The sequence below is a fragment of the Erythranthe guttata genome, chromosome 3 (genome assembly GCF_056151865.1).
Source record: "Erythranthe guttata isolate IM_541 chromosome 3, IM_541, whole genome shotgun sequence".
Lineage (NCBI taxonomy): Eukaryota > Viridiplantae > Streptophyta > Magnoliopsida > Lamiales > Phrymaceae > Erythranthe > Erythranthe guttata.
Window position 1 is genome coordinate 13,127,691 of NC_142535.1, and position 24,906 is coordinate 13,152,596.

The following is a 24,906-nucleotide window of genomic DNA, read 5'->3' on the forward strand; positions in this document are numbered from 1 at the left end:
GAAGAGGAGAGGGTTTGACGTGGTGGTGTTCGAGAAGGATTTGAGTGCAATTAGAGGGGAGGGGCAATATAGGGGGCCGATTCAGATACAGAGCAACGCATTGGCTGCTTTGGAAGCCATTGATATGGATGTTGCTGATGAGGTTTTGAGCTCCGGCTGTATCACCGGTGATCGGATTAATGGCTTGGTTGATGGCATTTCTATTACATTTTTTAGGGGAAAATACTATTTTAACCCTGCTATATTCACGTGCAAGGCACGTGATTTTGATTCCGGCCAGAAATGTCCAAAAATGGACTATTTCTTAATCGGTGCTAAAAATAGGTAAGTTGAGGTATGCTCGTGCAACTTTTTTCCGTTCAGGGGGTAAAGCGCAAAAACGTCCAAAGTTTAGGGGATTTTTTGCAGTTAAGGTCACAGGTCTTGAAACTAACGCCGATGACCACATTTAGAAATTTTTTGAAGTACAATGGGATAAATCAATGCAATCGAATGTAAAAGGGAGTAAAGTGATATCAAGCCAAAGTACAAGGGAAAGTAGAATTTACCCTATTTTCATTTATTTGATGATTATATTATAAACCACAAGTGAGAACAAGTAGCTTTACCATTTATCCTCATCTTACATTGTAAGGAAATCAGGTAGTATTATATAATGGGGAAATTAGTTGAAAGCTCCTCAAAAATATTTTCTATAGCTATAATGTCAGGCGGATTTTGTCGTTTTTGCTAAAAATTCTTGTGTATTTTCGCACTCTGAGTCTGGCGCTAGCTTTGGAGTATCTCTAACGAGATTGCTTAGGAAAACTAACAAGACCGGCGGCCCGGTGATTTGCATAACTTAGTTATATTAACAAGTAACAATTTACTTATATATATTAATAAGTAACAGTTTACTTATATATATTAATAAGTAACGGTTTAGTTATATTAATAAGCAACATTTTAACTAAAAATAAACTGAAAAAAAACTAAAATAAGAATAGATGCATCCCACAACGCACACAACTTACACAGACAACTTACAAAACTTATTTACATAGCTTAGTTACATTAACGAATAATAATTTAGAAAGAAAAAAATATGTTTTTTCATGTATTTAACTATGAAGTTAGATATTTTAGAAATATTATTTGCATAGCTTAGTTACACAGCTAATTAATTAAAATAAGCTGAAGAAAAAAAATTTAAATCTCGGGTTCGTAAATCACCACCAATAATACCATCACTATCACTGTCACCAAACATTTCTTCATATTTTTCCATTTTGGTTTTCATGATTAGGTTGCAGCGGAGATAAATGAGTGTAATCAAAATCGTATTTGTGTGCATGTGTGTGGTTGCGTATGTGTGTATGTAGGTGTATGACTGTGTGGTTGTGTAGCAAAGCTTCGATGAGGGCAGCAACAGAGAGCGAGAGTGGAGCAGATTTGACGGATTGTAGTGGAGTTGGAAGAAATTTGACATAAAACAGTTAGGGTAGAAGCGATGAAGGCGCGTGTGAAGAACGAAAGACTTTTAGCAAATTGCAAAAGTTCAACTGTCCTGATCCGAAAAACTATTAACCCTCATGTTGTTTACCAAATTACCCCTTGTACTATAATATATTATGGTCTCAATATTCTCTTTCCAATATTGATGTATTTTTTGTTCGTAACTATACATTATTGAACAATATAAAAATTCTTGCTAACTAATTACAATATCGGAAGCAATTTGACGGGGAACATTTAGGATAAACACGATGAGGGTGTGTGTGAAGAACGAAAGACTTTTAGCAAACTCTAGAAGTCCGACTGTCATAATTAGAAAAATTATTAGCGCTCATGGTTGTTTAGCAAATTGCCCCTTGTACTATAATATATTATGGTCTCAATATTCTCTTTACAATATTGACGTATAACATGAATTTTTTTGTTGTAACTATAAATTATTGAACAATATAAAAATTATTGTTAATTAAATTACGAGTAATACATATGAATAAATTGTAGTTTTCTAATATGACCCAATTAACTAATTAAATGTTCTAATTTGATGGCCGTTAAACCCTTCATATAGATTAAATTTCATGTATTTAATGTAGACATGGTATAAATGCAAAGTATTGACTATTGAATCAATAAAGTAACACAATAACATTTTCAATAGTTAAAGTTAAACAATAAGAAGTATTTAATATGTCTCTTCATTTTGAGTGCTTTAAATTGGACTTATACTAGGGCTCAGCAAGTTGGACTTCTTAACATGTTAAAGCGGTCAAACTCGAGAAAAATCACCCCGTTGGTACCAGATGAGTACATCCATCGATAGTATTGAGTCAAGAAATGAAGAAGATCCACGAATCTGGATAAAAGACGGGTTCAATTTTTTTTAATATCCATCCCGCTCCGTGATACAAAACAACGTCAATTTATTTATATAATGTAGTATAATAAATTAATAATTTATAGTACATAAATAAAATAGCTCTTGTATTTATATTTATAACAACGACTGTGTCTCGTATTGTCTATAGTGTTAGAATCTAATTGGATTCTAATAAACAAGGGATGAGTAAAGACTTGTGCAACAAGTCCTATGTACCGTGACACAAAAGGGAAGTCTCCTTGTTTACTTAAATTCTTTAATTTGTCATTAATTGTTTCTTTTATATAGAAAACTATTTTATTAATCAAAAAGAGTTTTTGTACACCAAGACTATCCAATAGTCCTTGTGCGTATAATTTTTCAAGAAGGAAAAGATTTCCTTGATTATCTTTTATATTTTATTGTCATTAATTGGTTGTTTGTTTACATGGGAATTCCCATTAAATTAGGATGACAATATTTTAATAAGGCATGGACTTTTATTCCATATCTTTTAACAAGATAATTCCTTCTACGTCTCTAACCTTGTAAAACCTAATACAGGAGTGTTCCTAAACTATAAAAGAAGAAGCAGGAACATAATACGGCGAGTGCGTTTTTTTTGGAGAGAAGTCCATCTCTCTCTTCTTGGTTGCTGTTGCACGCCTTTTGTTGGAGAAGAAAAATTATATTTTTCTGCTCTTATTTTTGCTGCACCTGGAGCGTCTTTTTCATCGAGAGAAGATTTCAGAGAAATATTTTTTCCTCTCGTTTTTTTATTGCTCCATCGTGATACGTGATTTTCATCGAAAATATATCGGCTTCAAGGCTTTGTGGTGAAGACACCAAGATTCAACGAGTATCACAAGTTTGCTTCTTCTATACAAAAAGAAGATCGGTTCTTCGGGAGAGGGGCTTAAACAGATCTCGGGAGGAGATCGATCCGCCGACTGAGGGATTCAGCGTTGAAGGGAGTTCAACCGTGCGGAGCAAGGGACGTGCTGCAAATTGAAGATTTATAATTCAGCGTAGTATACAAGAACGGCGTCAACAAAGAGGGAGTCTTTGTATTTTGATTAAGTCCTATTATTGTATTCGTAAAACTAAAAATTAGTAAATTTTATTTGCAGGTCCCCGTGGATGTAGGGTACAGTTGTATCCGAACCACATTAAAATTTGTGTCTCGTTTATTACTGTTTTTTACGAACTGCTTCACGAACTGTTGCAACACTTCACGCAACAGTAACGAAAAACTGAATCTGACACAAATAATTTAATATCTGCACGAAATAAATTCTATCAATTGGCATCAAGAGCCTGTCACTAGATACACTTAGTGAGATTTTGGGATTTAATTCTTTTTTATTTTTTTTGTGCAGATATGAATAATCATCGTGAAGGCGCATTCCTACCACCTGTCTTGGGTGAATTGAACTACTCTGATTGGAAAATAAGGATGAAGATGTTCATCAAATCTATTGATGAATGGGCCTGGCGCGCGATTCTAATTGGTTGGACACCTCCTACCTCGATGAATGAGTCACACGAGATCATTCAAACGCCAAAAGAGAAGTGGAGTGATGAAGAAGTACGAATAGCAGATTATAATTCCAAGGCAACCAATGCTATCTTGAGTTGTATCGATGAAGACCAATTCAAATTGATATCAATGTGCAAATCAGCAAAGGAGGCATGGGATGTTCTACAAGAGGCCTACGAAGGAACTACTCTGATAAGCGAGTGCAAAGAGACTGTCGCTGAAACTATTACAACAGTTGGACAAACAGTTCAGACAGAACTTAGGTATGATAAGCTGCATTCAATACCTGATAAAAGATTAACTCCGTTAAATGTTGCAGGTGATGATGGGGATTCAGAAAACAGCAGCGATGATGACGTGTCGTCCTTGGAAGAATTAAAGGAGTGCTATGAAAGGATGTACGAAAAATTTCTTCAGGTATGCGAGTCGAATAAATTCTTAGAAAAAGAGAAGCTTGTCCTAATTGAGGAAAACAAAGTGTTGAAGGTAAGAATTTCTACTCTTGAACAAAATGCTATTTCTGCTAGTAGAGAAACATATAGTTTGAAGGCTAAATTTGCTCAAACCCAAGATGTTATTTCTAAGTTTAATACTGGTAGAGTAAATTTGAATGAAATTTTGAAAACAAATCAGCCAAACTATGGTCATCTAGGTGTAAGGGGTAATAAACTATCTGATGATTCTTTGAAACAGAAAGAAGATCCAATAGGAAAAATCAATTTTGTTAAACAATGCACTGTTTCACAGACTGTTGCGACAGTTGCGCCAAAACAGTCATTTCAAAGAAAACGTTTTGTGCCTATTTGTCATTTTTGTCATGTTGCTGGTCATATTCGACCCATGTGTTTTAAGTACTTGAAAATGGTTAAAAGAATGATGGCCCGCTCACCACTTTCCGCTAAAATTGATCACACTTTTGTGTCGTCTCAAAAACCCAAGATAAAGGTTGATTTAGTGAATAGAACTCAACAAAAAATCTGGGTAAAGAAATCTGATCTTAATTGTTTATCTGCCATTACTTCTTTAAAATCGTGTGATGATAGTACTAACTGTTCCAACAGTTCTGTTGACAAAATTAGATTGGGGCATAAGAAACTTGATCTTCTGAATTTTGATAATTTGAGTGCGAAAAATAATTCGATGAATCCAATTCAGCATGCGAGAACTAAGCTTACTGATATTTGTCATTGTTTCATAAGGGGCTTGGTTGAAAAGGGGGTTGTCTCAATTGATTATGCTGCAACGGAGAATGAATTAACTGATGTTTTTGCAAAAACCCTTGATGCACAGAGATTTGATTCCTTGCGAAAATCGCTGGGAATTTATGTTGCTTAATCTGATGCAGTTGCATGAACTGTTGCAACAGTCTGTGTGTCCAGACTTGCAACTTTTAGGGGTAGGACACTTCATATGTTTTTGCATCTCATATAGGACCTGCATTAAGCATACTGCATATGATTATATTGAGACAAATGTGAATTTGATACTTCGTGTATTTCTAAAATTTGTGGGGGTAGAACTTCACCAATTCCCGAAATGATTACTTAAAAGGCTCCAACTTATTTATTTCTCTGAATAGTCTTGTCATGGTTGGATGTTTTTATAGGGAAAAGCTGCCTCTTTTAATGAGTGAAAGCTACTCTTGAACTACTGTTACTAATATATATATCTACAACCATTTGGTCAGTGAATAGTTCGAAGCCTTTTTGAGTCGAGTCAGTAAATCACATGGCCGAAAGCTCGCTACACGGCTCAATTAGAAAGCCCAGGGGACTACACATTGCACGGCCAATATAAATTATACATATGGTTAGTGAATAGTTCGAAGCCTAGTTGAGTCGAGCCAGTAAACCACTTGATCGAACACTCACTACAAGGCTCAATTAGAAAGCCCAGGGGACTACACGTTGCACGACCACCATAATCTCGTTCCTTTTAATTGCTCTATTTTTCATGGGAAAAAGCTACCATTAGACGTGTGTGTACGCTACCTAATAAGAGCATCTTTGTGTTTGACTTGGGATTATTAAGTTTATTGGTTGCACTGGCAGTCGGATTTTTGGGGATTGCGCTTATCGTGAATGTGAAGATAAATCCCATATGTTTTGTTTGTCCATGCAGGATCCTATTCACATATGTCTCTTCACTCATGTTTATTTCTCATGTTTACTTCTTGTCTTGCATTAGGCATTATTTAAAAAAAAAAAAAAAAAAAAAAAAAAAAAAAAAAAAAAAAAAGAGAAAGAGAGACGGGATTTTTGTTTATGTGCCGGTTAAATTTAATTTTTTGTTGCAGCCGGATCTATTGAGTTTACTCCTCTCATCTCCACGTTTCGTATGAAGTTTGGCAAAGTCTGTAGTCTTTGTTATTTAATGCTGGATTTGATATCACTATCCTTTTGATTTCGCATTGCAATTATCGTGTGTTATTGAGTGTGTGAGTTTGTGATTTTGTGTTCCCGTCATGTATGGTGATTCTTCTTACTTACTTTCAAAATTCTCTCTACGAAATAAATTCTATCATATAGTTATCTATTTTTTTTTTATTCTTGTCTTATAAGCTTTGAATTGAGTTACTCTTCAATTGATTCTGGTTAGAATTTGTATTAATTTTAATTTACTCACGACATTTATCATCGACGTTATTCACGTTAGTTTCAATTTCAGATTTTATGTTCGGCCATTCATTTTAATTTATAAATAGTTTCTCGTAAAACTTAGAAATTATTAAAAAAATAAAATAAATAACAACTCTTCAGTGGTGAAAGTTGGGTTCTAAAATCTGTTGAAAACTCACAAATTTGACTCCTTAAAATCAAGAATCGTAGTTCGATGGGATGAGAATGGATTACGTTACAACCCGCGGATTTACGACTTGCGCAAAAAACTATCAAATATATTAAAAAATAAATTATATATACAATATTTTATCCATAAAATCAAAATATCACACACCAAAAACTAGGATTTTGATTTTCCGAAAGATCAACTCAATTAAAATAAAAAAAAAAAAATTAAAAAAAATGGAAAAAGAGAGAGAAAGCGCACTGATTACCACGAAAACAGCGCACCAGAAAACCAAAACACGATGACGATGAATGAAATTAAGCAGGACAATATTAACAGCCGCTTTGGTACGTGTCTTAATATTGCTTCTTCAATTTTTTCCCAACCAACTTGTATGTGTATCACCGATATATACATACACACACACACACACACCGCCATCACTATTTTTTTCTCTCTCTCGTCACCTTTCTGCACATTTGCCTGACACTGCCAAAATACCTTTGCTACCTGATCTTCTCAACCCCTTTATTTTCTTTTCTTTTTTAATTAATATATTTCTCTACTAATAATAAATGTTTCCACGAAACCAGTAATTTCTCTTACATATATACATACATATATATATATATATATATATATATATATATATATATATATATATATATATATTATGTATATATATACATACATGTTATTCTTGGTATCAGAAAGACAGACAGACAGACACTGAATATACTTGACGATCCTTTGTTATAATTGTGTGTTCTTAGTTCTTACATATATACTTAATTACATAAATACATATATATTTATCATCGTAATTTCCGAAAAAAAGAAAAAGAATGGGGAGAGTGAAATTACAGATAAAGAAAATAGAGAACACAACAAATAGGCAGGTGACTTTTTCAAAGAGAAGAAATGGGCTTATCAAGAAAGCTTATGAACTCTCTGTGCTTTGTGATGTTGATGTTGCCCTTCTCATGTTTTCCCCTTCTGGCAGAGTTAGCATCTTCTCTGGCAATAGCAGGTTTTCTCTCTCCTCTTTCATCTCTCCTCTTTCTCTCTCTACTCTAATTTCTTGGTAATTTTTTTTTTTTTTTTAAATTTTTTTTTAATGTTTTGTTAATTTGTTTTGTTGTAGCATCGAAGAAATCATGGCACGATATGTCAATCTTCCCGAACATGAAAGAGGAAGGTAATTAATAAATATTAAATACTAATTAACCAATGAATATTCTTATTATATATTTTGTTTGTAATTTTAACTTGTTTTATCTAATTAATTTTGTGTTGATATGTGTATATATCTCTTGACGCAAATTACTCTTACAATAACAGGCTACAAAATCAAGAGGTAATAATAAATAATACTTTGTTGATTTTTGTCTTTAATTTTAATATTGTAAATATATTATAAAATTGAATTAATTGAAGTATATATATTATAAAATTGTAGTATCTACAAAGGGCTCTTGGAAAGTTGAAATCTGAAGCAAATCCAACTTATCAAGCAGCTACAAGGTACAAAGATCATATCCATTTTTATTTTTTATTTTTCAATTTTTTTTAATATTTGATAATTCATATATGTATATATGATAACACAATCGAATTAATTTTCGTTTTTACGATTGTTTTCTTGTTGCCATGGAATATATATATGCAGCAGCCCAGCTAGCATGATTGATTCTCAAGTTGAGGTTTGTTGCAATATATATTGATCATCTTCTTATGTTTAATTTTATTTTATTTTTTATTATTATTTTTTTATTTTTTTCGATTTAGAGAGATTAAATTATGTGACGGATGATGAAATTAAATACAGGAAATGCAACAAGAGTTACACAAATGCAAGTGCCAAATTGAAGACATGGAGAAAAGGCTAAGGTACTTAATTAATATAGAGCAAATAAATCTTGTACCCTGTCATCCAATTTTTCTGAGTTGCCCTGTACTAATTATCTTTTAAAAAAAAAAGAAACTACAATTTATTTTATTTTATGTTATTTATTATTATTTTATTTCATTTTTGCTATTATGTACAGGATTTACGAAGGCGATCCATCGGAAATCACCACATTCTGTGAGGCTGATTACAGGGAACAAGTTCTTGAAGAAAACCTGAAGCAAATCAGGGTACGCAAGGCAAGTAAACTTTTGTTTTATATATATATTATATTACAAGTAACCTATTTATTAATTTAATTTCCTATGGCTAATAATCTTGTTTTTTTTTTTTTTAAATTCAACAGCATGTTCTTCAGGACCAGTATACATCCCCAGTTGCACAAACATCACAGGTTCTTTGCTAAATTTCAGAAAGAAAAAAAGAATATCTTGTTGCCGAGTTTCGTGTAATAATCGATATATATGTGGAAATCGTAGTTAATTAGTAACATTGGAGACGGGGGCGGATCCAGACCATATTGTAAGGGGGGTGGATTTTTTTTTGGAAATAATACATGTAGCTGTAGGCAGGGCGGACCTAGGGGCTTTTTGGTGGGGGACTAATATATGGGTGTGAATTAAGAGAAGAAAAAAAATATTTTTCATGGGCTAAAATGTACTAAAATTTAAATCTTGGGTGTGTAAAAGTCTATAAATGAATAGATAAACACCAAAATAAAATAATAATAATAATAATAATAATAATAATAATAAATAATTCTACAGGTGCGGGGCCCCCCAAGCCTACATATGGGTCCGCCCCTGGCTGTAGGTTAAATTTTTCAGGGGTTCAGGGGCAACGCCCTGATTTTTTTTAGAGTTATTCATAAAAAGTTGCTAAGATAAGTAAATTCACATAAAAGAATAGAGAAGAAAAAAAAATTGGGGGGAAAAACACATATTTATAAAATATATATCATGTCAAAAAGTAATTAAAAAAAATTGGTTTTTCGCCTTTTGATTCGTTACGCCGCTGATTGGAGATATATATTTGTGTGTGTGTAAAGGTGATGAATCTAGCGACCGAAAGTAGAGATATAAATGTTTTGGGGACAAGTAATCAAGACAGCTTATTGGATTGGCTCCCACAGAGAGATCCACAAGTTCAAATCCTCAACTTCTTGGATTCGAATGGCCTTCTTCCTATGAGGTTCGATTTATATTTATTTATTTATTTAACTAAAAAAAATGAACACCATATATATTTATTCGACTTTGACAAATGATTTATATGCAGGGATCAGAATCAACGGATGGATAATATGATGCCGTCATCACTAACGCTAGTCCATGCACCTACGATGCACGTTTACAATCATTTGAGCCCGGCCCGAAGCATGGAGGATGATGCACAGAGGCCCGAATTCGGGCAGGCCATCGATGTTAATCTTTCTCCGTGGGCCGAATTATATCCTACAGGTTTCTCACTTAATTAGCCGATCATGAAACTATATTATATATGATCATAATTGTTATTGATCCTAAGATAAAAATTAGTAGAGTTTATTGCATTCAGCACCCCCTGTGTTTACTCTAATTACTAAATAAAGGACTCCTCGTTTTATTAACATTAGCAAACGCCCCTTAGAGTCTCGTCATTAATTAGGTGACTGTATGCCAAAAGAAAATAACATCATAGAGGGGGTGTTTGCTAATAATGGATACGCGAGGACCTTTTTAGCAATTCTACATAACACATGGGTTTTAAATGTATGAACTCATAAAACTATTATGTTCGTTGATGATAGATACTGTCCGTCTGATCTACATAAATAACTACGCACAAAGCATACATACACATAGGTGTCACCAAACACACATACACATGGGTGTGTGTGTTACTATGTGTAGATCAATGGTGTATTTCATCAGGTGTAGGTTCTACAAAACTGTCTATAGATATATTGTGTCGGCATGGATTCTTTATTCCTTTCGATACTAATTCAACTCCGAAAATGAAATCCCGCATTTCGTTTTGAGTTTCATAATTTTAATTTTTACGATATACATATCTAATTAATCAAGATGGAAAAATATATTGTGCATCGTTTGAAAATTGAGCTTCGATATGAGGCATACTTAAAATCTTTCCATTTGGAATATTGACAGGAAATGACCCTTTTCCGACGTCGCAACCGAGAGAACGGGCGCTTCTTGAACTATTTCTCTCCCAGCTTACACCTGTGAATCAAGATCATATTTGATATTTTCCACATTATTTGGGTAGATTGCAATAATTTACGAAGTTCCTGGATATCGATCTATCTATCTAGTTTAAAATCGGCTTTCTTATAGTGAATACTTTATAATGTATAAGAAATTGCTTTATAATATTCAGTTAAGATGTACTTCTGCTCTTATTGTTAATTTGGGCTAGTTTCAAATTTTATCTTTTATTGGTATGTAGTTTTACTTCACTACATCGTTTCAATTTTATTGGTACCGTTCACAATATCATTTTTCTTTCTCTCTATTAAACCTCTCCCTTTATCACTTCTCTTTAAAATTAATTCAAATGCTCTTATTAAAGAGAATCATCAATGTACTTTTGTCTCCCCTTTTGTTAATAAATATCAATAGATGTATGTTTGTTTTTTCGATTATGATGAACCGTAGGTACAAAAAGGTTTTTTTTTTCTTTTCGAAAAAGTAATAGTTGCCGTGCTATATTAATAATTAGCATGCATAATGAGCCAACTTGAAATGTAATTTTGACCTAATAGTTTGAATTTGGGAACATTTAAAACATCACATTTATAGTCTTTTGAGTTAATTTTTTTAATAAAATTTTAATCAGTTAGATTGAATGTTGGGTGAGAAAGTTGTGCATGAGTCATGACTAAACAAACACAATAATAAGGTCATTTCATGATTTTGCCTATCTTATAATTCGATTTTGGAAAGAAAAATAACTCATCAAAGTCGTAGTCTTTTGAGTTAGCTTTTCAACCCATATTAAATGAGTTAAATTAAAGACATTTTGAGAGGGTTTTGCATAATTTTAACGGACATTGTCCCATGTTTAAATCGGCTGTTGCTCTTATTTAACTCGCGCCCAAAGCAGGCGTGGATCTTCTCCGCCCGTGCTTAGAATGGTCTTTGCTCCCTCTCCACTTGCGTCTAAAACGGTCATGGATCTCTGCCCACGCCCAATTTATTGCAGCGCAGTTTTGTGCTAACGATTCTTCATTAGAAGGTCTAACAATTTTAGTCTAGATGATTGCAATGTTAACCGCTAAGGCATCGCCTGAGTGGTATTGGGGGTTGGAAGGATAGTATAAGATCAACGATTTTATACCCTTTGAATTTCAATTGTAGGCCAATTATAAGTTCAATTTTTAAAAGAAAAACATGCACTATTAAATTTTACTTGACCTTTCGGTTGATTCGTATGCGATAACTAACGCATTTTTTCAATTTCAACAATGGCAAGATACAAAAGATGCGATAACGAACGCATTTTATACGACCCTTTGTTTACCCGACGGTTTTAGAACCGTCGTATAAACACGTATTTATGACGCTTTTCAAAATATTGTTGGCGCTATAAAACCGTCATATAAAGGTGTATTGTCGACGCTTTTTTAAACACTCCCAGCTAACTTTTTCACCGTCATATTCCAAATTTGATGAAAATCCATTTTCAGTAGCAAAAGAATAATTCCAAATTTGTTCGAAAAATTGAGGAAAAATGGAAACAAGAATGAAAAATGCAAATCATAATGCAAATTTGGAATGAAAAAAACTTGTCTCAAAGTCGGAAATTTTCAGATCGTAATCGTCGTAATTCGAAAATTCTAATTTTTTCGTCACCTATAATACAAAATGCATAATAATATTTATACTTTATAATAACTTTCAGGGGAAGAAAAAGTCGGAATTTTTGGAAATTAAAATTTGGGCCGGAAATTGAAATCTAATATGTATTAGATCTCGGAATGAAAAATAAGCATTGTTCCAGAACCGAAATCTTTTGGATCGATATCGCCATAATTCAGAATATTTATTCTACTTTTCACTCATAGAAGGAATGATTAAGTCTAGGGGTGTGCACGACTCGGTTCAATTGATTTTTTTGGCTAAAACCGAACATGAACCGAATATATCGGTTTTTGTAACATTAAAACGTGTATGTCGGTTTTTTATCTGTTCGGTTTCTTTCGATTTCGATTTGGTTTCGGTTTTTTTCAGTTCGGTTTCGGTTATTTTTCGATTCAAGAGTAACTATATATTCAAGTTGTACAAACAAAAGAATACAATTACAATTACGTACTTTCACAACTTACTAATGCAATGAAAATATAAAATCTTTAATCCCATAGGACTTAACGTAATTTAGATGATGTATTATGCTTCATTATTTTCCTTACTTTCATCTACCACATAATTAAAACCATGAACTCAAGTAAATTTTTAATTACTAAATAAATAAAATACAATGTCTCAATTTATGAACGAACGCTTAGAATGAGACAAGTAATTGAAAGATAGAAAATAAAAAATAGGGTAAAATAATACATATATTTATAAAATGAAGTCATTTTATAGTTTCGGTTCGGTTCGGTTTTTCGGTTCGGTTATTTACCTTTCCACCATACCGAACCGGATAATTCGGTATTTCAAAAATGAAAAACCGTACATGCGGTTTACTATTCGATACGGTTTGAAACGGCTTGATTTTTTGGTTCGGTTTTTCGGTTTTTTTGCTCACCCGTAATTAAGTCTTGGTGGTGCAATTTCACCTCCAAATTATCTTAATTTACCGCCAAATTCACATAAAATATCATAAATACCCTTCAAATTTCTAATACCCCATATTTGCTTAACCCTCCTCATATTAAGTTATTAATTTTTTATTTTATTTTGCACTGAAGCCTAAAAGGAGGATAAAACAAGTTTCTAATAAATAATAATCATCAAATTTGAATTAGTTTCTGGGCAGATTGTACTTAATGAAAAGTAACTCCTTTTTCTAAATTTTAATCCGCAGAAAACAATAATATCAAAAATATCTCTTTTTTTTTTTCAATACAAGCGATCTTAATTTATTTCTTAAAAAACGTAAATTTCTGCTCTTTTTTACCTTCCGGTGTTTTCTTAGACGAATGTATTGTTCACTTAAGGTGCATAGGATGTGACCGTGTGATTATGTGGTCAAGATTCTTGTGAAAAATGGTAGAGTTTTTTTGTAAAAAATAGTTTGGTGATGGATAGGGGTGGAAATCGGAACAAAATTTCCGATTTCCGCCGAATCCGATCCGAAAAATTCCGATTTTGGAAGGATTTTTTCAATTTCGAATTCCGAAATTCCGAATTCCGAAATTTCCGAAAAAAATCGGATCGGAATCGGAAATACATAACAGAATTTCGGAATTTCCGAATTCCGATCCGAAATTATTTCCAATTATTTCCGATTATTTCCGAATATTTCCAAATATTTCCGATTATTATTATAATATATATATTCACACACAGTAACAAGTAAAGTGGACAAATATATTATTATTTATTACTTTATTTTCTAAACAATTAAAATGTAAATTCTAACCCTAATTGAAGTTACTCTCTCATTCTCACCCCAGTCCTCACGCCGCTCCCCACTATCTTCTCTCTGCCTTTTGCTTTTCTCCCACCAACACCACCCTCAATTCTCCGTCAACCACCACCCGCGCCTCCTCTTCTCTCCGCCAGCACCAGCGCCGCCCTCTTCCTCTCCATCGAGCACCAGCGCTGCGCTGCCCTCGTTATTCTCTCCACCTTTTGAACCGGCAGCGCCGCCCTCTTTCTCTCCACCGAAAACCAGCCCCACCGCCCTCGTTCTCTCCGCCGAGCACCAGCCCCGCCGCCCTCGTTCTCTCCGCTGAGCACCAGCCCCGCCGCCCTCGTTCTCTCCATCGAGCTCCAGCCACGCCGCTCTCGTTCTCTCGACGAGCACCAGCCCCGCTGCCCTTTATTTTGTTTTCATTTTTTTTCTTTTTTAAATCCGGAAATTCCGAAAAATCCGAAAATGAAGGATTCCGAAAAAATCCGATTTTCCGAAATTTCCGAAAAAATCGGAATCGGAATCGATTCTTGAATTCCGAAAAAATCGGAATCGGAATCGGAAGGCATTTTAGCCTTCCGAAAAAAATCGGAAATTTTCCGAAACACCCAAATCCGATCCGATCCGTCAGATTTCCACCCCTAGTGATGGACAATTTATGAATTTATACAAAATATAAGTAAAAGATAAAAAAATATCATAAATTAAGAAATATATTTAATTTAGATATTTTAAAGATGAAAATAGCAGAATCGTTTTTCTTTTTAAAGAATTCTTAAACTCTTATAAGAAAATTTATTAAGGCAACGGCGGTTCTTACCTATTGGATGAAGAAAAGGTATCTTATAGAAATATAATTTTTTTATGAGAAAATTATAATTCTTAAAATAGAAATATAATTATTTTATTTGTTATATATTCGTTGTAGATTACAATAACAAGAAATCCTTAATTAAGTTTTAGAATGTAACTAGTATCCCCATGACCGGGTAACCAAAACTAATCTCCCGCCCAAATTCCAATAAATGTTATCATTTTCCAATTCAAAGACAAAGAAAATAGAGTAAATTACAACCATCTCCCTGATATAAAGTTTAATTACAAAACTCCCTTTCGTTTAAAAATTACATCAAATCCCCTAAAGTTTGTAAATTTCTTACATCCACCTCCTTACGAAAGGGTGTTAATGCAAGAAATCTACAAACTGTGGTGAGTGAATGTAATTATGGAAATATAAGGGGTTTTTTCGTAAAAAAACATTATCTAAGGGGCGGTTGTAATTAAAGAAAAGAAATAAAAAATAAAAAATTCACATCCCAATTAGTTTCTACTCTCGGCGGGCACTCCCAAAAATTGAAATTAAACAACAAAAATGAAATCAAAGTCAAAAGCCTTTTTCAGTATTTGTTTCAAAGTTTTTTCCAAAAAAAAAAACATCCCTCCCACCTCAAAAAATTTCAAATACTATTACAATGGCGGTCGAAATTCGAAACCCTTATTTCATATCAACCTTATAAACACACACACTCAAACCCTTTCTCTCACACTCACAACAAACAAATTCGATCGATCTACCTTCCTATAATTTTTTTTTTGGTTTCAGTTTCCTCCATTTAACAGTTGTTTGCAATGGCCGACCAAGGAAACTGCGTGAGAGTCACGCGCTTGGCGGCGAGGAAGAGAGCTGCCGGAGAGGCAATGCAACCGCAGGAGAACAAGAAGAAGCGAGTGGTTTTGGGCGAGATCCAAAACATTTTGTCCGGTCTGGATGGTAAAAATCAGAATAATTACCCAAAGGCGAAAGAGAAGAAAAGGAAAGAGATTCGTGTGAAGGTGACGAAGAGTTTGAAGGAGCGAAATGCTTCTGGAATTGACGTTAATGGCGAACGAGATGACCCACAGATGTGCGAAGCCTATGTTTCTGATATTTATGATTATCTTCGTAATATGGAGGTGAGATATTCAATTGGGTTCTCTTCCTCTCTCTCTCTCTCTCTCTCTCTCTCTCTCTCTCTCTCTCTCTCTCTCTCTCTCTCTCTCTCTCTCTCTCTCTCTCTCTCTCTCTCTCTCTCTCTCTCTCTCTCTCTCTCTCTCTCTCTCTCTCTCTCTCTCTCTCTCTCTCTCTCTCTCTCTCTCTCTCTCTCTCTCTCTTAATTTGTGAAGATCTAATTTTAATGTTTTCTCAGTCTAAATGTAGTTCTATCCTGAATTGAAATTGAAATTTTAATTCCAAATCATAATTAATTTGGGGGTTTAATTTAATTTTTAAATTGCAGATGGAGGCAAAGAGAAGGCCACTGTCGAATTACTTGGAAAAAATACAAAAAGTGATGACACCGAACATGAGAGGGATCTTGATCGATTGGTTAGTCGAAGTCGCGGAGCAGTACAAGCTTTTATCGGATACGTTATACCTAACCGTTTCTTACATCGATCGATTCTTGTCTACAAACACTGTTGTTCTGAAAAACCTCCAGCTTCTTGGTGTTTCTTCAATGCTCATTGCCTCGTAAGCGCGCCACGTCATCGCCCCCCTGAATCTCTTCCGTTTAACCAAACATGTTGCATTTTTTTTTACTTTGCTGATTTTTTACTTTTTTACAGGAAATACGAGGAGATTAGTCCGCCGCACGTGGAGGATTTTTGTTACATCACCGATAACACGTATACGAAGGACGATGTACTGAAAATGGAAGCCGACGTGCTCAAATCGTTAAATTTTGAGATCGGAAATCCTACGGTGAAGACATTTCTTAGGTAAAAATCGAAATTAATATTTTTATTTTATTTTCGATTTATTGGATTCTTTTTTCAATGTGGCTGAAAAAATGTTTTCATTTTTTTTTTTTTGAATTTTGGCAGAAGATTCACCAGAACTATTCAAGAAGATTATGAGGTGGGCTTACAAAATTATTTTCGATTTTTTTTGTCGAAAATTGAAAAATGATGTAATTCTAATATATGTATATTTCGTCTTCTTACAGAGTCCCGATTTGCAGTTTGAGTTCTTGGGTTATTACTTAGCAGAGCTAAGCTTGCTAAATTACAACTGCGTGAAATTCTTGCCTTCGTTAGTGGCTGCATCGGTCGTATTTCTCTCAAGATTTACGCTCAATCCTAAGCTAAATCCATGGGTACGAACTAGACAATATTTTGAAATCCAATTAACCCGCTTTATTTTTTATCGTACCTAAACGAATTTGCGACTCGCCTGCAGAACGAAGCTCTACAACGTTGTACGGGATACAAAGCTTCGGAACTTAAAGAATGTGTCGGAATTCTTCACGGCTTGCAAACGAAAAAAATATCCCCATCTTTGGTTGCTGTGAGAGACAAATACAAGCAGCTAAAGGTTTGTATTAATTTAAATCTCGTCCTTGATTTTCTATTTTTTTCTTTTTTGGTCTATGCGATGAATTTTATAGTGGTTGATGATTGTGTAACTAAAGCATTGGTTCGTTTTTCGAACAGTTCAAATCTGTGGCCGCACTTTCTTTGCCTTCGGAAGTACTGCGTTCCGTTTTCGATGGGATCAAAGATGAATAATTCGACATTTTGAAGTTGTGACGAAGATGTATATAATGATGATGTCAAGTTAGATTAGTGCCCTCTGCCCATTGCATTCATTAGTCATTACTCATTACTAACACAGACAGTAATTTTTTTATATTTTGTATTTTTTTTCTCGTATTTTTATTGTATTCGTATTCGTTTTCGGTTGTGCCTTTGATATATGTTGGCAATTTTGGTCTCAAAGCTCTAATATTGGTCCTCTGGATATGTTGAATGCTCACTCATTTCAGTGTACATAAATCTCAATTAGCTCAAAAACTAAAATTAACGAAGAAGTTTCGATATATACAACGTTAATTATTTGAAGGCACGTACTTTAAGTGAACAAGGACAATATTTTCTTTCACCTAGCAAATTTTTGGGTACAAATATGAAATCCCTAGAGTACAAACTCATTAATTTGTATTTTGTTTGAAGATAAGTTTCTTTGCAATTACTTCCATTAATATTATAACTTTTAATCACCTTTTTCTCTATAATTTTTGTTTTCTAAAATATATTTAGCACATCTTCGGTGGTATCATTAGCTTGTTGATGATTGATTATTTGCAGTTAAAGTTTTGTATTCTTTTTTATAGAAAAACTAAATTTTATGTAAATACTTGTTTAAACCAGAGAATTCTTGTTAACGCAAATACGTATTCACTTATTTTATTTTATGTTAATATTCCTAAAACAATTCGGGGGCACTGTTTCTGAACCCCTATTATCTTTCATACCACCCTCGCCACTGGCAATGGATCAGAGAATCATTTCTCGGAGAATACCTATGGCTTCTAGATGTGCTTGCCGCCAAAACCCATAGTCTCGGGGAAGATTTGATCCATTTTTTCCTCAAATCAGATATTGCTCGTGAGGTTTGGTGACATTTTGGGAAGATGTTCACATTAGATTAGTCTTTTCACTCCGTAAAGCATGCATTATGGGTTTGATACCTCAAACCCAGAGACGATCGTATTATGATGCGGCTCGGATTAGTGTGGTGGGCCACATCATTTGAGAAATCTGGATCGGTCGATGTTAAGTGATATATGAGGAGGGCAAGATGATAAGTCGGATATTATTCATAGAGTACATTACCACATGCAAACCTTGGCTCTTAGTTTTGTTCCCACGCAACATTGTACTAAATTTCAACGATTTCAACTTGAGGCGGAAGGAATTAGCTTGGTGAGTGTTGCTGTCAACAGAGATTGTTGGTATAAATGGGATTTTCCGAATCTGGGGAGAGTATAAGTTGAATATTGATGGTTCGGCGGAAAAATGATTATTAGGCTGACTCCATGAGAGTGGGCTACAAAAGGAGTAGTGAGCTTGGTTGGTTATAGTAAAAGCATTTGGGCCCAAAGTCCAGCATATGAAGAGAGATTTTCAATCAATACACGAGCCACACATAGTGAAAATATATGAAGTAGTTGATTTTCTATTGTCCCTATCATTAGCATATTTATAATCCATATATCGAATTACTTGAAGACCCTCACTAGATTTGAAAAAATAATCTTAAGTTCAAAGACCCTTTCAAATAACGAAGAAGCCATTCAAGCGCTTCCCAATGTAGCATACCAGGAGTTGACATATGTTGGAACCACGGCTGCAATTTGACGATTGATCACGAAACATGTGGATTGAGGCTTGGACTCCATTTGTTCTCCAATTTTATAGGTAACAAGTTGCTGCAATAAAAACCACGATAATATGGAGATAGGCAAGGTGAGGCGCGGACTAGGTCGCTTTCTTAAGACGAATTTCACGACCCCTTCTCTAATGAGGTGCAAAAAAGTTCCGATCGTGTCGCCTATGGGATACAACAACCCAGCCTATCTCTCCGCTGTAACTTCACCGAAATTGCACGTTCGAGTGAAGTAGAAGCTTACACCCGACACACAACAAGAGCTCTAAATATATGTATATAGTATAGAAGAAAAGTGTTTCTTTTTCTCTTCACTCTCCCTTTTTCATGCAAAGCCACAATACCCCATTTATATAATATATAATATGGCCCCATAAAACCTCAATTGAATATAGAATTTATGGTGTTTTATGTAGGAGAATAATGACTTTGAAAGTTTCAAAATAGTGGTCTAATGACCCTCATAAAAGTGGTCAAAGTCATTATTATATTTTATAATAAAATATAATATTTTTATTAAAATAACCCAACAACATATATCTACTCAAAAAACTAATTGCAATTGCAATATCGAGCTAAACCATAAGATACATATCACTGGTCCAATTGCATTTGAGTAAGGAACTAATATAGATTTCATTACAGATTCGGTCTTAGGCGACTAAGTATTACTTAACAAGAAATGACCAACTAAAGGCACATAAGCAGACTTGGGAGTATTCGTAGAATTTGTTTTCCGAAATCTTTTCAACATGTGAAATTTGATTCAGAAATAAGGTGTGATCATCTCGGTTCCTATCGATATTAATTCCAAGAATTTTCTTGGTATTTCCTAAGTACATCAAATTAATTGTTCACTTAGACATTTTTTAATATAATCAATTGATTTCATGCAATGACTAGTTAAGAGCATATCATCGACATAAATCAATATAAATATAAGAACAAACAAATTATCCTTAAAGTAAATGCATGGATCATATGCACTTCTTTCAAATTTCAAAAAAAACATACAAGAGTCAAATTTCTTATTTAATTGCCTATGAGATTGTTTCAAGCCATATAAAGACTTTTTAAGCGAACATGCATGTTCACTTTTATTAGGATCTACAAAGCCCTTAGGTTGTTTCATATACATCCTCACTTTTAATTCAACATGCAAGAAAAAAAATTTAACATTCATTTGCTTCATTTTCCAATTATAATGCGCAACTACTGCAAGTATAATGCTAACGATGGCGAAGTTAACTATAGGAGCCCAAAAATTTCAGTATAGTTAACGCCCTCCTTTTGGGTAAAACTCTTAGATACAAGCCTAGGTATATAACAAATAGAATTTACTTCATTTTGTTTCCCTAAACAACCATTTCCAATCGGCTAATGAGCAATTAATAGGATTAAACACAAGAATCCAAATATGGTTTTTTTTTTTTAGGAATAACTGAAAATTTATTAGGCAATATGAGCCAAGTTCAAAGGCAGAACATTACCGCCAATACAACCAAGATCAGAAGTGGTAGCAATAGCGTGGGCAAGAAGATTTCCCGAACGCTTGACAAAAGCAAAATTGCATAAATTAAAAAGACTAGAAATACGTAAACATTCATCAATGATGGCTCCAAACGATGCTTCGCAGGCATTACGTTCCCGTAGTGCCGTCATAATTTGAAGGTTATCTCCTTCTAGAGTCACATCCGATGAGCCAAGTTCATGCGCCTTTGAAATTGCATGAAGTGCCGCATGGGCTTCTCCTTCGACAACCTTGGGTCGTCCTTGAACTGTTTTGGCATGCCACCAAAGGCATTTTCCTTGCCAATCACGAGCGACATTTGCCAGAACATAGTAATCTTTCTCCTTGGGAAATGCGACATTAAAGTTGATTTTAATCTCTCCGTGCTCCGGTGGTTTCCAGACGGCTGGGTGCATATTCTCCTTGCTATGAGTGACTCGGATTTGGGCTGCCTTATAAGTATTCAGATAATTAAAACACCAGCTTATTACTTCTGACGTTGGGCTCCCCTCCTCGCCATGCATTACTTTGTTCCAATTATCCCACAATTTCCACATGATAACAATTGCTAGGTGAAAAGTATTGGGATCTAAACTTTGTTGCAGCTGCGTCATCCAAACCCAGGTGGACAGAGGTGGGTTACCAGCAACCTTACAAAACACAGGTGAACGCCATATCTCTTACGATTCGTGGCAGCATTTAATAATATGGAGAAAGGTCTCCGACACATAACCGCATCGTCGACATAAAGGGTCTGCCACTATTTTCCTCCGATATAACTCCGCTCTCGTTGGTAAAATATTAGAGCAGGCTCTCCAAATAAAGATGCGAATCTTAGGAGGGATAGGAAGATTCCACAAAGTTTCCAATTAATCGTAGTTACCCCGCTAGTCGATTCCCCAGTGGGGGGTCGCCCGCCAGTAATTGTTTGACATCTAGAGAGCAAAGTGTGATAGCATGAATGAACGGTAAACTTGCCATGTGTAGTATAATGCCATATCCATCTATCCTATGTCGTCGAACCTCCGATCGGAACCGCTAATATTATGTCCTAGTCGATTGGTCATAACCATTCTTCTAAAGCCGCAATATTCCATGAACCTGTATTGGCATCTATCATGTCTGAAACTGTGTTCGGAAAGGAGGAATAAATCGGTCTTTTTGTAAAAACTTGAAAAGCGCCATCGTCGGAGAGCCATGGATCCGCCCAAATAGAAGTAGATTGCCCATTACCAATCCTCCTTCTAATTCCCAGCCGTAAATAATCTCGAGCCATCCATATGCTCCGCCATGTCGTCGATGGGCGCCTCCCAATATCAGCCGTAAGCACATCGCAACGGGGAAAATAGCGAGCTTTCAAAATCTTAGAGAGCAGAAGATGGGGCTGAGTCAAGATCCTCCAGACTTGCTTGGCCAGCAACGCAATATTGAACCATTTCATGTCCCGAAAACCTAATCCTCCGTCGGCCTTTGATTTGCATAGTTGGTTCCACGCCAACCAGTGAATTTTTCGGTTCTCACCATCACCCCACCAGTACCTTCTGATAGCTGTTTCCATTTCCTTGAGGATACTATCCGGAAGCAAGAAACAACTCATAATATATGATGGGATCGCTTGCAAGACTGCCTTGATTAAAACCTCTTTCCCGGCTTGTGAAAGTTGCTTCTCGCCCCATCCTTTGATTTTGGACCAGATCCTATCCCGGAGAAAAGCAAAAATATCTTTCCTCGATCGGCCCATGTTAGAGGGCATACCCAAATACTTTTCGTGTCGATCAACAATTTGAAACCCCAAGATTTGCTGAATTGCGTCTAGTCTCTCCTGTGTAGTCGTTGGGCAGAAAGTCATCGTTGATTTTTCAAAATTGATCACTTGCCCATAAGTTCTTGCGTATTTATTCAAAATGGTTTGAAGAGTGGTAGCATTCGCCTCCGTTGCTTGGCAGAAAATAAGAATATCATCGGCAAAACAGAGATTGGAAATAACCGGGGCCGATGGCGCAACCTGTACACCTTTTAATTCGCCATGCTCAGTTGCTTTTTTAATCATTGCAATAAATGCTTCTGCACAACAAATGAATAGATATGAGGAAAGGGGATCGCCTTGGCGAAGTCCTCTCGATGGGCACAAGGAACCAAACAGTGAGCCATTGAACAGAAAAGAGTAAGAGACAGTCGAAACACACATCATAACGAGATCAATAAAAGAAGAAGGAATGCCAAAACGACAAAGAACTTTTTGAAGAAAAATCCACTCAATCCGACCGTATGCTTTACTAATGTCAAGCTTAATTGCCATAAAATTAGTCCTATGTTTGGTGTTTGTCTTAATAAAGTGGTTAACTTCATACGCAACAAGGACATTATCAGAAATAAGACGTTTGGTGACAAAGGCAGATTGAGTAGGGGATATCAGATCCTGTAGAATGGATTTGAGACGATTAACAAGGATCTTGGACCCAAATTTGTAGATGACATTACACAGGCTTATTGGACGATAATCAGTCATTTTTTTCCGGGTGACTAACTTTTGGAATGAGAACTATGAATGTGGAATTTAAAACATGGGGAAGATTTTTATTATTAAGAAACTCAAGGACGCAAGAAGTTACATCAGTTCCTAAAATATGCCAATATTTAGAAAAGAAAGCAACGGGTAGGCCATCGGGGCCGGGAGATTTAAGTGGGGCCATTTGAGAAATAACTTTTGTTATCTCACTGGCCGTGAAGGGCAGGGAAAGGCTTTGGGCAGCCGCGTTGGATAACCTAGCGCCAATGTGCTCCATAATCTCGTCTATCTCTTCTTTCCTTGGGTTCGAAGATTTGAACAGCTGATGATAATATTCGGAAATGATCAGTTCGATGTCTTCATTCTTGTCCTTCCTAACTCCAAACCTATCATTTACCCTATGGACTTGATTGTTACGTTTACGAGTGGTAGCCTTGGCATGAAAAAAATTTGTGTTCCGGTCACCTTCCTTGATCCACTGAACCTTGCTCCTCTGTCTCCAGTAGGTGTCGTTGTCTTCGTACAATTTTTCCAGCTCCTCCTTAAGCTTTCGGATTTCCCTGGCAGAAGATTCTGATTGAGTTCCAATGTATAGTTGTTGAAGCCTCGCCTGAATAATCTTAATGGACCTCCCTGGCAGACCCCCAATGGACCTTTCCCAATTAATCAATGCAAGACGACAACTATCTTTTTTGGATAAGAGATCATTGATCGGATTCAACCCACTATGATTTTCCCAGTTGAGTCTCACAATATCCTCGCATTCCTCCCTTCTAAGCCACATAGCCTCAAATCGAAAGGGACGTTTCCGCTTCTGCACATGTTGAGTAGCTTGTTCTTCTATAGCAAGTCTAAGTGGACAGTGATCGGAACCTTGAAAAGCAAGATGGTGAACTCTGGAATTGGGAAACAAATCTAGCCAATCATTATTCGCACACAATCTATCCAACCGGCTCCGAACTGTCCATGGGTTTTTTCTATTGTTCGACCAAGTGTATGGGAAGCCATCAAACCCAAGGTCAGTGAGGTTGCAATAATCCAGAGCCTCCCGAAAAGCTTCAATATGGCTTGGAAGCTTCCTATTACCACCCTTTTTTCGTGATTGCTCAAGATCTCGTTAAAATCTCCTCCAACTAACCACGGTAGATTCCTCGCATTCCGAAGCTCACGAAGGAGGTTCCAAGAAAGATAGCGGCGTGAGACTTCAGGGTTCCCATAAAAGCCTGTCACTCTGCCTTTATGGTTCGTGCCAGGAATAATCACCTCAACATCAACATGATTAGATGAGAGACTAATCAGCTTAACATTGATTTCTTTAACCCAGAGTAGCGCGAGCCCGCCTGATTGCCCGATTTTGTCCACAGCTAAACCAAACATATTCCACTTCCTTTTCAATTTTTCGATCGTTTGTGGTGAAGCCCTCGTTTCCGAGAGAAACACCAAGTGGGGTTTATGTTCTCGGAGGATCTCTCCGAGCGTATGAATTGTCAAGGGAGCCCCGAGCCCTTGACA

The 24,906-nt window shown here is 35.5% G+C and overlaps 3 protein-coding genes across 7 annotated transcripts; 2 read left to right on the top strand and 1 right to left on the bottom strand.

Annotated features, from left to right (window-relative positions):
• The first annotated feature begins 6,837 nt into the window (after positions 1-6,837).
• LOC105971243 (agamous-like MADS-box protein AGL104) lies at positions 6,838-11,079 on the top strand. Of its 5 annotated transcripts, none has more exons than XM_088815545.1 (12): positions 6,838-7,024; positions 7,544-7,707; positions 7,822-7,875; positions 8,019-8,034; positions 8,137-8,201; positions 8,347-8,380; positions 8,506-8,567; positions 8,726-8,816; positions 8,933-8,980; positions 9,635-9,777; positions 9,865-10,046; positions 10,737-11,079. In XM_088815545.1, exons 1-12 carry the CDS (start codon positions 6,989-6,991, stop codon positions 10,829-10,831), a joined length of 990 nt encoding a protein of 329 aa, XP_088671671.1. In that variant the 5' UTR covers positions 6,838-6,988; the 3' UTR covers positions 10,832-11,079. The 5 variants fall into 5 exon arrangements, with proteins under 5 accessions (XP_088671671.1, XP_088671670.1, XP_088671669.1 ...); XM_088815544.1 differs by having other exon boundaries at positions 6,839-7,024; positions 8,350-8,380; positions 8,726-8,825; XM_088815543.1 differs by having other exon boundaries at positions 6,840-7,024; positions 8,726-8,825.
• Positions 11,080-15,537: 4,458 nt separating this feature from the next.
• LOC105971287 (G2/mitotic-specific cyclin C13-1) lies at positions 15,538-17,932 on the top strand. Its single transcript, XM_012996134.2, has 7 exons — positions 15,538-16,122; positions 16,446-16,678; positions 16,774-16,926; positions 17,032-17,065; positions 17,154-17,303; positions 17,387-17,521; positions 17,641-17,932. Exons 1-7 carry the CDS (start codon positions 15,799-15,801, stop codon positions 17,713-17,715), a joined length of 1,104 nt encoding a protein of 367 aa, XP_012851588.2. The 5' UTR covers positions 15,538-15,798; the 3' UTR covers positions 17,716-17,932.
• Positions 17,933-20,827: 2,895 nt separating this feature from the next.
• On the bottom strand, positions 20,828-21,442 carry LOC148771841 (uncharacterized). Its single transcript, XM_088815253.1, has one exon. The coding sequence runs from the start codon at positions 21,440-21,442 to the stop codon at positions 20,828-20,830; it is 615 nt and encodes a 204-aa protein (XP_088671379.1).
• Between the last annotated feature and the right edge of the window lie 3,464 nt (positions 21,443-24,906).

What these genes read in the sequence shown, in the direction of transcription:
- LOC148771841 (XM_088815253.1), bottom strand. Translation starts at nt 21,442, where the DNA reads ATGTGGAAATTGTGGGATAATTGGAACAAAGTAATGCATGGCGAGGAG.
- LOC105971243 (XM_088815543.1), top strand. Translation starts at nt 6,989, where the DNA reads ATGAAATTAAGCAGGACAATATTAACAGCCGCTTTG. An exon ending in TGATTGATTCTCAAGTTGAG is followed by an intron (nt 8,381 to 8,505) that starts GTTTGTTGCAAT and finishes AATTAAATACAG; the next exon opens with GAAATGCAACAAGAGTTACA. An exon ending in GGCCGAATTATATCCTACAG is followed by an intron (nt 10,047 to 10,736) that starts GTTTCTCACTTA and finishes GAATATTGACAG; the next exon opens with GAAATGACCCTTTTCCGACG.
- LOC105971287 (XM_012996134.2), top strand. Translation starts at nt 15,799, where the DNA reads ATGGCCGACCAAGGAAACTGCGTGAGAGTCACGCGCTTGGCGGCGAGG. An exon ending in ATTATCTTCGTAATATGGAG is followed by an intron (nt 16,123 to 16,445) that starts GTGAGATATTCA and finishes TTTAAATTGCAG; the next exon opens with ATGGAGGCAAAGAGAAGGCC. An exon ending in ACAAATACAAGCAGCTAAAG is followed by an intron (nt 17,522 to 17,640) that starts GTTTGTATTAAT and finishes TTTTTCGAACAG; the next exon opens with TTCAAATCTGTGGCCGCACT.